The sequence below is a fragment of the Citrus sinensis genome, chromosome 3, assembly GCF_022201045.2.
Source record: "Citrus sinensis cultivar Valencia sweet orange chromosome 3, DVS_A1.0, whole genome shotgun sequence".
NCBI lineage: Eukaryota > Viridiplantae > Streptophyta > Magnoliopsida > Sapindales > Rutaceae > Citrus > Citrus sinensis.
The window spans coordinates 49,266,546-49,279,700 of NC_068558.1; the positions used below are offsets into that span (position 1 = coordinate 49,266,546).

Here is a 13,155-nt window from a genome sequence, read left to right on the forward strand (position 1 = left end):
TTCCGGTGCTTTCAATAATCAACAGAATAATAAAATATTAAACTTTCGTCGCATTAGTTTACTATCAAATCCTTTCTCTATGACAAACTTGAGCTTTCCTAACCACCACTCACCTTCCTTCATCATATGTAGAACTTTGGAGCTATAGAGAATATATTATGTTTGGAAGCAAAGGAACTTCACGTACGGGATCTACAGAGAAATGTTAAATTTCTCGAGTGCTCTTTTTTTTTTTTTTTTTTTTTATATCTAAAAATGTTCATTGATTGAACACTGTTGAGTTATTATAGTGAAAGTTTTTTATTTATTTTTTTAATATTATTTCTCCCCCCGTGCTTCGTAAAGGCAAATGATGTTTGCATTTTATTTAGCATATATAGCAAATCAATTTATGCCGAGAAATTGCAAATAGAATTCATTATTTCAATTATTAGAGGAGAGTAGTTGTTGCGGTTAAGGTGACTATATCAGAAAGTTTTTATTAATAGATCACTTCTCTCTGGTGTTAAAAGTCATGTTTGTTATAGATTGTAATGTTATTATAACCATGTATTAGGGGTGTTCACATATTTGATTTTGTGGACTGACATCAATTCATATTCGATCTACGATTTTGCGGATTATAAATTTTGAATCTAATCCAATCCATGAATTGGTGAAATTTAATTCAAATCCAATTCATACGTCTGTGGATCGGATATGGATTTGACCCAATCCATTATTTTGCGGGCTAAAATTTTTTAATCATGTTTTGTCCACGAATTAGCTAAATAAAAAATTAATATAAAAATCATTTTACTATCGATCAAATTCAAAATTATATAAGATTTAAATAAATTAATTATTTAAATAAAATTAGAAAATACATTCAAAGTTTCAAAATATAACACACAAAAAAAAATTTATTTGTTTAGACCAGTATATGAAATTAACTGGTTAGGAAGTTATATTTTTTATTTAATTATTTTTATTTTATATTATTATCGGATAAGATATAATATGTTGTTAATGTAACTATATCTTAACTTATTTATTTATCACTTAATAAGTATAATGTCACATTTACAAGTTTAATTTTTTTTAATTTTGCCACTGGATCCAAATAATCAAAGGGATAAAACCTTAATTCAATTCAAAGATGTACCAATAACCACAATAATAAACATTTTGCAATCCTATAGCAGGCGGGTCTAATCAGTAGAATTTGAGGACTAAGATTTAACAAACAAAATGGTGGTTCTAATTCTCACTAAGGGTATGTTTGGCGGGTGGGTCTATAAGGGTATGTCTTGTAATATAAATTCAGACCCGCGTTTGGCTGTAAAAAGCAATTACCTGACGTGAAAAGATTGTGCGGCAATTGAGGTGCAAATAAGACCCGCCTCCCCCTGCGTGTCTAAATTGCACATCTCTTTTTTTATTTTAACTATTATTCATATTAGTTATTAAATTCACTACAAATCAAATATAATATTTCTTTAACATATTGATTTATATTTAATTGATGAATAAGAAAAGATGTTGAAATCTACAGCAGATAATTATATTTTTATTAATAAATCTAAATAATAAATTAACTTAATATTAAAATATTTATTAAATTCATATAATATTTATTTTAAAAAAATAAATAATAGCTATTTATTATTATTTAATATTATTAAATAATAAAAATTATAATGCATTCCATACTCTACCAAATATGATACTGTACTATTTAATACATTTCCATACAATATATTTTATTACAATCTAATACAGTCCAATACAGTGCGGCACACCAAACGCACCCTAACGGTTGTGTCTTCGCCACTGCAAGCCCACACCGAAATGACCCAATGGGGGTGCAGTACGTGTTTTACACGTGGAAGCCAATAATCGTGCCACGCTTTGTCCATTGAAGCGGTGAGGATGTACCCAAAATGTTTTTTTTTACGCGAGATGTACCCGAAATGTTAAAAACTTAAAACTGCGCGCAAAAGATTGTACGTACTTGTCCCACAATTCCTACGTCACGTATGAATAATATACTTTCCCTAAATCAATCAATCACTCTCTCTCTCTCTCTCTCTCTCTCTCTTAAGCTTCAACATTCATCATTCCTTTCACTCTATCTGGATTCTGGGGAGCAGACTGTTACGTACATTCTCGAACGCTGATGAGTGATGACGAGACCAACTCAAGAAACAGTCGATACGTTTACGAGCATCACCGGCGCGTCTCAGTCAGTCGCATTGCAGAAATTGGAGGTTCTTTCTTTTATTATTTTTTTGGTCTTTTCTTCTTGGTTTACTCAACTGTCGTCTTTATCCATTGTTCTCACTATTTATTTGTTATTTATTTTCCAAGAACCTCAAGATTTGGCTTCTTACATACATACTATGAGTCTTTACATTATAATGACTGTTGGAATTATTTAATTGTCAGGATCTAGAAACTGTTCTCAATTTGTTTTCTAGGGTTTCTTCTGTCGATAATCAAGCAATGTGGATATTCTTGCTAATTGTTTCTCTAATTGCGATGCTTAGTTTTCTAATTGTTACCAAGTACTCTTCTACTTTATTGGTTAATGTGATTATTCTTTCCGATTACCAATGCCTGTTTATCTGTTATGCTCATTTCCAGCATATAATTTCACTGTCAACTAGCGTTTATTGACTAAATGATTTATTCTGTTTTGATGTGGTCTCCCTTCAGCTGTGAAAGGTGCAATTGTTTCTCTAATTTTGTATGCTAAACAAATTAAACTGGTTTGGTTTGCATTGTAATTCCATAGATGACACACACACACACACACACACACACACATACATATATATATATATATATATAGAGAGAGAGAGAGAGAGAGAGAGAACTTTGATTTTCGTGGCTGTTTTTATAGCTTTGAGTGCTCTGATCAATATATTGACCATATGATCTTTCCATATTCTCAATTGTTTATCTGACTCTCTGGCGCATTGCTATTGGCGAACAGGAATATGGAGGCAATCTTAATGAAGCCGTGAATGCATATTTTAGTGAAGGCCACAGAGACATGTATGGCATTGTTTCCTAACTCTATGCTTTTCTATTTTGTTCCCTTTTATTTGTCATAAGTTGCTTTGGAGGTTATAAAGTAATTTATCTACCTTTTAGATTTAGTGTTCGCTTGTCTGGTCTTCCATTGACAATTTTGTTTTCTGTCTAATTTTGCTGTCCAGCTTAAATCCAACTGCTGTTGCTTATCCTTATCCTTCCCCTGGGCTTAGTTCTCTGGACATGAATAGTAATAATATTCAAGCTCGGCCAAGCAGACTTTCACAACTTTTCTCTGCTGCTAGAAGTTTCAGGCCTTCATCTCTACTTGACCCCAATTACAGGAGAAGTCTTTTAAATGAGCTTAGTGCTTCTCTCACCTCTCCTCAGCCAGTTGCTTCCCACACGGGAGGGGTAATGGGGCTTCCTGCAGAGTTCAGTAGTTGGAATGAGCAGCCTTATCATTCAGGACAGATGCCTTATGACTATGATGGAGCAAGAACTTCATCATACCATGGTCGCGATACTCGGGACAATCTTTTGAGGGATAATGGTTCACACTTTTATGGCAATGACATAGAAGAACAAATGATACAAGCTGCCATTGAGGCTTCAAAACAAGAGGTTGAAGAGCGTTATCTGAATAAGCAATTTATTTTCTGGATTATGTATCACTGCTTATTTTACTTCTGGCCAATTCCTTTCTATCGTGTCTAAACTCTTACTTTCTGTGTGTATTGTTGCAGGCTTCATCTGGTAGTGGAGTTGTTCAAAGGGAACTTGAGCTACCTGAAGATGATGAATTTTCTCGTGCAATATCCTTGTCCTTGAAGGTCTGTAAATATTGCCTTTTATTTTCATATTCTATGCTTTTCTTTTCTTACTTGTCCTTGGTTCAATTGTACTGGGATCAGACAGCAGAGCAAGAGAAAACAATCCGTGGGCAAGGAGTGAAAGACCGAGATAGAAAACTGGAAGTCTATGATTTAGTTAAAGAAGCTGAGAAAACTAACAACAGCACCAGGAAGGTGTATACTCTTTCTTGCCGGTTCTGTTTGGCGCAAACTACAGGGTTTGCTGACATAGTTTCTTATATCCCTGTACTTTCTTCTAAATATGGACATCCTTTCGATTCAGCCAGGAAAATCATCAGTCCAAGAGGGAGCTGAAAATATGCGCTCACAATCACCTATGCGTTACAAGTCAGAACATGATGTTAATGTCCATACTCAGTGCAGTAAAGATGCTTTTCCTGCTAATGAGGTAGTGTGCTTTGCCTATTAACAATTTTGAATTGGTTCTCATAGACAAGTAAGTAAATTTAAAACATTTTATTGGTCTGGACATTGAAGTGGGGTGGCATTTCTTCCAAAGAGCTTGATGAAGCAGTTATGCTTGAGGCAGCACTTTTCGGTGAGGCTGCTACAGGTTGCTCTAAATATGTACAAAGTGATCTAGACAGCAATGCAGGTCCTGGTTCCTCATCAGGTTCCCGTGCATCTTCCTCTGTAATGGCACAGCAGTCACTGCGAGAACAACAGGTTTCTGCTTTTCCACATCAATTACATGTTTGATGATGCATTGTCTGTGGCCTGATCGTCTAATTTTGCTTGCAGGATGATGAGTATTTGGCTTCTTTGTTGGCCGACAGAGAAAAAGAAATGAATGCTCTTAAGGAAGCTGAGTCTCTTCAGCTGAGTAGAGATGAATCTCAGAAGAAAATCCTTGAGGAAGAGGTAGTAAAACTGTTGAGTTTTGGGTGCCTCATTTATTCACCATGTTCTTTTGTGCTTAAAACTACTTTTCTTTGTTATCTGAAGACCCTTACAGTTTGATACCCCATGGATAGAGGTGAGAGTGACAGGGTTGATACATAGATCCTTAGATTTGATGTGATTTTAAACTTGAATCTGTCATGGAAGGAGTTGAACGTGCTTTAACTTTTGTTAGAAAGATATGACAGTAGGATTCTTTAAGCTTTCCCTCAATTTTCATGCTTTTGGTGGGCCTAGTATTTTCCGGCACTAGCAATTGCTTCGTTATTTCTTTATCTTGAAAAAAATAAGATTTTGTAAATCCGATCGGATCAAGATCCAAATCTTATCTAAGATTTTGAATTATTTGGCATGGTTTTAGCTGACTTTTGATAGACTTCAGAAGTTTTATGAGTGTCATTGGCGTGAACTCCTGAAAATCTTCTGCCTAGCATGCTTGTATATGGATCATTGCCCTCTGTGTAAACTGGAATGGAATATCACTGTGTGGCAAAAAATTAAGAATAGTTGAGGAGGAAGGTGCCATTTGATTTTTATTGTCCAAGTCTGGAACACTGATTTTGATAATTTTGATATACTGATGATAGAAACTTGAAAGATGGCTAGCAGCAAAGAAACATCTCTTCCTGAGGAACCAGCAATAGATGATGAGAATTCGGTATCCCTTGTTGTTAAAATGCCAGATGGTAGTCGCCGTGGCCGTCGTTTTCTGAAGACGGATAGGCTTCAGGTAAAATGTCAGAAATTTAGAAGACACACTTTGGTCCTGTGGTTTAACTGCCTGCTATTTGTTCCTTTGTAGATTCTATTTGATTTCATCGATGTTGGTAGGGAAGTGAAGCCTGGCACTTACAGAGTGGTAAGTCTTGTTGTCTTCTCTTTGACTACAGCAGTTGGTGAACCTATCAAGCCAACTGTTGGGAGGCCTACGTATTCCCATGCATTTCTTTTAATTTTTATATGTAAACATGTATCTATGGTGTGTGTGTGTGTGTGTGTGTGTGTTCTGATTTCATTCTTGTTTTTCTGATGAACAGGTGAGGCCCTATCCTCGGCGTGCTTTTGGTGTTTCTGATGGATCCTCGAGTTTGAATGAACTTGGCCTGACAAGCAAACAGGAAGCCTTATTTCTGGAGTTCATTTAGCGCTCTCACTCTTTGAACATCACAGTGTAAATGCCAATTAGGTTCTATTGCTCTGGCGAGCTCGTAGTAAATACTCTGTTTGAAGCACTACAATTTATTCAACCTTTTTAGGATGCACAAGGAAAGGAATTATATAATACTGTCTTTCCCCTTAGAAGCTCAAATTCGGCCCTTTGCTTGCTAACAAGAATAAGAAGTGACCTCTTATGTTTTTCATTTGCATGTACTACACTGAAGATCCCCGAAGGGGGAAGAGGCCATTCTCAAAGTCTCTTGTTCTATTGTTCAGACTGCATGTCTAGGATAGTGAATTGAGGGTACTTAGGTTTTATGGTATTCATTTGTTCATTACCCGAAAGCTGCAGCTGAAAATAGAGAAGCCGTAGCCTTGGGCTCGAAGCGGTTTTGCTACCTTCCAAGTTGAAGGTAACAAAAGTTCTAATCGGTCCTTTATGCCTTTAATCTCTTTAACCTCCGAGCTTGTCTCTGCTTGCACACAGGTTTAATGGGAGTACAAGAATGCTTATAACCGAGGTTTTGAACTTATATTAATTTCTTATTTATCTAATTGATGAAATCAATAAATCGATTCTGTGGTCATCACATAATGATATGCAAGTATATTGTCACCTGGTTCGACTAATAAATCCTAGCGACGTTGCTATAGCCTCTATTCAAGGTCAAGGGGGGGGAGAATTAGTCCGCCTATTTAATCACTAAGAAGAATTTCGCTCTTATAAGAATTGACGAAAGGGGGTATGCTTATTATCGAACCCCCGTCATTTTATTTTTTTTCTATATCAATCGTAGGTATTGCATTGGTTCATAAAGAATAAGCACAAATTACTAAAAGATACCAAGAAAAGGGGTTATGTTGATAAAAAGGATGTTGATGGATCATTGCACAACATCAAAAAATGACTGGAAATAGAAACAAAAATCATTATGATTTGCTTGTTCCTGAAGATATTTTAGGAGGGAAACAAATGCCTTGATGGATGTAAATACAAAAATCTTGAAAAATAAATAAATAAAATAAATTTTGGAAGAGATGCATTTTTATCGAGCTGTATGTTGTTCCTTGATTTTGATCGGGGGGCTGGTGCGGTCCAATATTTTTTATTTGCAAAACGAATCTTCTCTCTCTGACGGGGTCCATTTTCATGGTCTGCAATTCTTCCTTCCCATTCCATGCCATCTGTGATACTCTTAATCTTCACCAATATATCTACATCGTCCGGATAATTACACTACCTTCTGGCCGCAAGATCCTATCCATTTCTAACAAGACATCTTCCATTTCACATCTGTGATATGAATTCAATTCGATCGCAATCAGTTTATCATATTTTATTCATTATATGCGTACCCGGACTAAACATGACACATGAGCCACATGCTAATAGAATTACCTGTCCTTATAAAGACTGAAAATTGAATCAGCATGGATGAGAGCATAAGTTCTCGGATAAGTAGACATGGCCTCGCACCTACAAGGAGAAAATATTTAGCAACAACCTCCATTAATGAAATGTTAGGTTTAAGGCGGTTTGCGTGATGTAGTAAGGAGGAAAAAAATAGATTAATCGATCAATAAAGATTATGGAATTATGCGAAAGAGTTACAGCTAAGATGGAGATTTAGCCAAAACAGGCCTGGTTTGGAGGTTCTGAAGAAAAAAACCAAACAAGACAAACGGTAGTAGTGGGTTCGTTATCGGCCGGGGAGTGCTGATCAAGGGATATGAACGAAGTGGAGAGATAAAGACATACCAATTCTGATAGGTTCAATCAAACCACGTTCGTAGATAACTCCAAGGGTGTTGATTTTGCTTCAACTGGGACAGTGTTCCTGACCCCACAATGGATCATCAACGAGAGCTGCTGCAAAGCCTCCCAAATAAGCATTCATATCAAGCAAGTTGCGGTATCTCCCAGGTTGTGCTAGTTGATAGTCCACGGATTTGTAATATGTCACTCTTTTCTTCCATAGGGCTGTGTCTTCTCTAAACATCTCTGCTGTAACTCCATCCACTGCTCCCCCTATTAACCCTGGGAGGGATTGCATTCAACTCTCTGGCCACTTGGTCAATTGCCCCCCGGCGATTTCCTTTATATGGCCACCTCAGGCAGTGGGGTCAAGCAAGTCTCCATCTTAGTATACCTACATCCAAAAAATAATAAAATCAATTAAAGCCAAAATAAAAACCAGATACTTCGACAAAGCATCTGCCATCTGGTTGCTTTATAATCCATTTGGTTTTAGAATCATTTCTAAAGCTTTCCCTTGGCAATTAGGGACAATTTTGCTTTGCTTTTGTCATCTAATTCAACATCCCAGTGTAAATTAATCCTTCACAAAAAGTTTTATAATAAAGGAGATCGAAAATTATTCGAAACTCCATCACAAGGATAGGATTTTCTCACACAAGAAAAAATAATTAAAATTGGAAGAAAAAAAAAATTACCACGCCATGTCAGGATCTTGTGCCTTGCAAAGCGAGGCTTTTTGAAGACTCTTCGGTTAGCTATACAATGTACATGATTAGTGGGTTTCTGCCAAATAGCGAGATCTTTCTTTTGAATTACTTTTTCCAGCATTAGGCTCCTTGCTATGGTCTCTATCCCATTTTGTTCTGATTTTAAGTCTTCAGTTGTTCTATTCCAGCCTTTCCAGTGGCTCTCCCAGTTTCACTGGTGGCCCAGACAGAATCCATACCCACCAGGGCGTAAAACTCGATCAACTTCAATTAAATATAGACCATCTGCTCAGATGAAATTAAACCATAACTTAAATTTTACGAACACTTTAAAAGTGAAAGAAACATTGAAATAGCAATGGACCAGTTAGTTAATTAGACTACCATATTGGCCCAAGGAATGAGACAACGAGAGCCAATGTGCCATGTCAAAAGCTCCTTGAAGGATAAGGAAGCCTGATCGAAGCCATGACTCCAATCAATGCTGGAACTCCTCGCTCTAAAGCAAATTGTACCTGAGCTTCATGAGTGTCTCTTGGTGCAAATGATACTGCCAGAATATTTCTTGACATAAGGTAAGCTCCCCAGCTAGCAACCTGAAAATTTTTAACATCATATCCAGTGAACATAAAGTATCTGCTTAATATAAAAACTATTGTCTCTCTTTTCTCCATACGTCTATATGCTTAGTATAAAGCATGTCACTGAAGAATGCTCTCTTATTTTATTTTTATTTTTAAAAATTGCACTGAATTAATGAGCCATAAGAAAATATCAAAAATAACAATCCATAGGGGTAATTATGAAGGCATTAATCTTAAAAAGTTTAAAGTAGTTACAGAAAATGTTAATTAAGTAATAATGAAGTTTTGTTTATCAGCATTGTCTATGTCTACGTTAGCATTTTAACAGCATTCTTTAACTGCAATCCCAAGTTTCCTTAAGTAGATATCAATTACAAAGTGCGTTGCCCTAGACATTTTAGATAATTATGGTGACCAAACACCTTTTCTGCGGTTGGAAGATAGATAGATATTATATCATTTCTTGGTGAACCACTTTACTTGAGAGGCCAAGAATTTATTAAATTTTGCTAAAACTAAAAAAGTAAAGATGAATTAGGATGGGGGCAACGCCTACAACTTATCATAAGATCTGCGCTTCTTAGCTGTGATTTCAGATTAGGTTTGGTGCACTGCAACATGTGAGCTGGACTACTCTAAATAACGCGGAAATAATTACAGTAGAAGGAGTAAATAAATACCCGTAAATGGTAAGAAAATAACCAAGTAAATATGTATCACTATTCTATTTCCATTCAAATCTTCAATAATGACTATCCCATCCATAACCTCCCTATAAAAAAGGAATCATTTAATCGTAAAATATATTTTTCCCATTCAACCTAATTTTCATTATTTTACAAGGATATTATTGACCCCACGCCATTCTTTTTCAATTATAATTTTTTTTTAAAAAAGAAAAATAATCTAAAACCCCATCCTGCTCCGCCGGCCGGCCCACTCAGCCACAGCCAGTGCACACATTCAGTTTAAGTTTATAAACCAAGTCAAATAGATACAGACCCAATGATTCCGGTTCACGCAAACGAACCGGACGGTCGACGCTCAAAGTAAAACAAATTAAATGTAAGAGAAAACAAGTTTGATTAAAATATGAGAAATTGGTCACTATATTTGTTGCTAAATTTGTAGTACGTACCCCACAACCAGTATCAATGGCGGTCCTTATAGAGCCATCTTGAGATTAATCAACTTGCCAATATCGTCAATGTACGCGTCAGCGCCCGCGTGGGAACTTCGTGCCGCCACCTGGGAAAACTGAACGGTCACCCTGGAACCGGACCCAATTCTGGTTCTTCTTCCTCTACTGTAACTCCTTATGCGGCACATTAGCGTACCACGCAAACTGCCTGCTCTCCGGCCACCTAAACGGCACCGTGTAACCCGTGCGGCGCCGGCACGCGACACTTGAGCAACTCGGTTTTCTCAGGGCGTGCCTCTCCCTGTATATCAAACCTGTCCTGTCGAATTTCAATGACCGGTGAGTGTCCTCGCAGGGGACGTTCTCGACGTATTTGGAGGTCGCAGGGAGGGATGTAGGTGACACGCCGCCAAAGTGGGAGGGGGGTCAGGAGCCTGNTGGTGGGCTGAGAAGTCGAGGTTNAGGTTTGTTGAGGCCTTGGCCGATGTGCTGCTNCNTGGGACAGAAGTGAGTATAGAAGAAGGTGACGTGGCAGCGCGGATGGCCCCCGGCGAGTGCTGCCACATGCCCGCGAGGTAAAAGATTGTGCAGAGAATTGTAACGAGGGTTATTGAATAAAGATTTGCATGCTTTGTTTTGAATGTTATGTAAGATAGTCTCGTTGAACCAGCCGTATTAGCCATTGAAATTGAAACCAAAATAAAAATAAAAAAAAATAAAAAAAAAAATTTAAGAGAGACCGATGAATTATGAATGAAAATGAGAGTCTCCGTATTGCTTTTATGCGAGAGTCTCTGTAGTCAAGGAAGACGGGTTAACGTAAGGGTGACGGTGAACTCCTCAAGGTTTTGTTTGGTACGCGGACTGGTGATATCGAGTGAGGGTGACGCGCTGGTGAAGATGAAACTGGCCCAACGAGAGAGCGTGTTTGCATTATGGAACGTGGGCGCGCGCGCGGGCATATTATTAATAAGGCAAGTGAATAAAGAGGCAGATTCTCTGTTCTTCGTCTCCACTCGCCATTCTTTGTTTTGTGTATTTAACAAAATTGTAATTTTGCTGCAATTAAGGAATATCAATCTAAGATGTTCTCTGGTTATGGTATTCGAAATACTAATTCTAATAAAATGCGAATTGAATTTATTTATTTAATTTTCGTGGATAGAACGTTACGTTCAAAATAAATAAACAAAACATATATTATTGGACATTGTTTCATTTGACCAGTAGTAAGGGAAAGAGGGGACGTGGGAAGATATTGGACATGACATCCATGCATGGCACATCACAATGCGCATCATCTGCTGTATGCTTATACAAATCAAAAGACGTGGGGCACTTTATAGAATCACATGGTGTGTTTTCTATAAAATTAAAAAATGTCCTTAATAAAGATCTTTATACTATGAACTTTTGAGTTCAATATGGCATTACTAATAGCACTCGCTATCTTTGGTTTCACTTTCACAAGTAGAGTAGGTAAGTTTTTTTTTTTTTTTTTTTTTTTTCTGGACCTAATTGAATCATTTAATATATTCTGAAACGGTTTCAATATCTCCGAAATTAGAATTTTAAATTGCCGTAAATTCTGATGAACCTCGAAACTATTTACTTGAAAGAAAGAAAAAGAAACTCCTCGAGGAGAGTGTCTTACACTCTCTTGATAGAGCGCGTGTGAGTAAGTAATGTCCCGTCAGCAATAGGAAGGTCCAGTCATGTCCGAGAGAAGCATATCCGCAGCTGTTGGATCAAAATTCAAGATAACAACTCAAACTGTGATCAGAACTCAACTGTCTGTAATTCGTTTTCGATTATTTTCGTTGACAACCAGAATCGAACTTTTCTTGCATATGGGTTTTAGTTGCTCTTCATCTACGTCCTAAGGCGTAGTTGCTACTTGCTTTGCCTGGGTCTCGTATTATAGGTGGGAACCGGTGAAGTTTGACTTTTAATCTTTAATGTTTATTTTTATTGGAGAAGTAAGCGCTCGCCAGATTAAAATAATAAGAGAGGCACATGCAAATGCAATTGCAATTGAGTTTAAGCATTAAACTATTTAGTGTATAACATGCTGTACACGTTACATATATTATATATACATATGCGCTAATGAATCCATCTCATTCATGGTGGCACTAACTACGTTTAAACGTCTTTAAGTAGATGAATTTGCATGTATGATATTCAATTTTCCTCAGTACTAACGGCTCTTTCTCTAACTCAATGACAGCTTGCGCGTCCGCATGTGCGAGATGCATTGTACGCACCCACTCCTATCTTTCTCTAATTATTATGCGCATGCACGGCGGCTAATGGTGATTGGTAAGGGGCTTGAATGGAACTCCTCTACTACAACAAGTAATGAATCAAGCAAAGATCTTTAGAAACTCATGTGACTTTTTTTTTTTGGGGGGGGGAAAATGTGCTTTCCTAAGCTATATATATATATAGTATACCTTTCTTTAACTATAGTTTTTCATTAATTTGTGTTTGGTGAAGCAATTGAGTAGTTTGGAATTTCAATTTCATTGAACAGCTATATATATGCATGTGGACCCATCTTTGTGGAAACGGGGCCTTAAACCTATCCGCTTTTTATCAACCATAAAATTTGTGAAATTTTGACTTTACCCATGCATTAACATATCAAGCAAGGAAATGCTCCAATTTGGAAAATTTTGGAACATGATTTGATTTTATATATATATATAGGTTCTTTCAACCATAACTCTGATCGTATCACATGCACCTATATATATATATATATATATACAGCCAAGTTGGACACAAACGTTTCTTCATTTTTATTTTTATAACACTAATAAAACATTTTATGTAACATTTAGCTTGCTGTAAGACTAATTTCTGTCGGATATATGATTGCGATTGATGGTGAGAACAGAGATATACCCAGAGATACAGAAACACGCGCCCATAGTTAATCTTTTTTTCCTGCAAAATATTTACTTATTCGGCCGTCGTAGGGCATTCAAAATGCAATGAAGTGAATTTA

At 36.8% G+C, this 13,155-nt stretch overlaps 1 protein-coding gene and 1 pseudogene across 1 annotated transcript; one reads left to right on the top strand and one right to left on the bottom strand.

The window, feature by feature from the left end:
* Window positions 1-1,975: 1,975 nt before the first annotated feature.
* LOC127900853 (plant UBX domain-containing protein 8-like) lies at window positions 1,976-6,108 on the top strand. Its single transcript, XM_052436113.1, has 12 exons — window positions 1,976-2,249; window positions 2,978-3,039; window positions 3,204-3,642; window positions 3,765-3,851; window positions 3,933-4,046; window positions 4,156-4,281; window positions 4,371-4,559; window positions 4,635-4,847; window positions 5,155-5,277; window positions 5,392-5,523; window positions 5,596-5,652; window positions 5,831-6,108. Exons 1-12 carry the CDS (start codon window positions 2,166-2,168, stop codon window positions 5,936-5,938), a joined length of 1,734 nt encoding a protein of 577 aa, XP_052292073.1. The 5' UTR covers window positions 1,976-2,165; the 3' UTR covers window positions 5,939-6,108.
* Window positions 6,109-6,860: 752 nt separating this feature from the next.
* LOC127900927 (probable methyltransferase PMT15) lies at window positions 6,861-11,025 on the bottom strand (annotated as a pseudogene).
* Between the last annotated feature and the right edge of the window lie 2,130 nt (window positions 11,026-13,155).

Bases quoted from the DNA above. Each gene is read 5' to 3' on its own strand.
- LOC127900853 (XM_052436113.1), top strand. From the start codon at position 2,166: ATGACGAGACCAACTCAAGAAACAGTCGATACGTTTACGAGCATCACC. The intron at 3,643-3,764 runs GTTGAAGAGCGT...GTATTGTTGCAG, and splicing joins TTGAGGCTTCAAAACAAGAG to GCTTCATCTGGTAGTGGAGT. The intron at 4,047-4,155 runs GTGTATACTCTT...CTTTCGATTCAG, and splicing joins CTAACAACAGCACCAGGAAG to CCAGGAAAATCATCAGTCCA.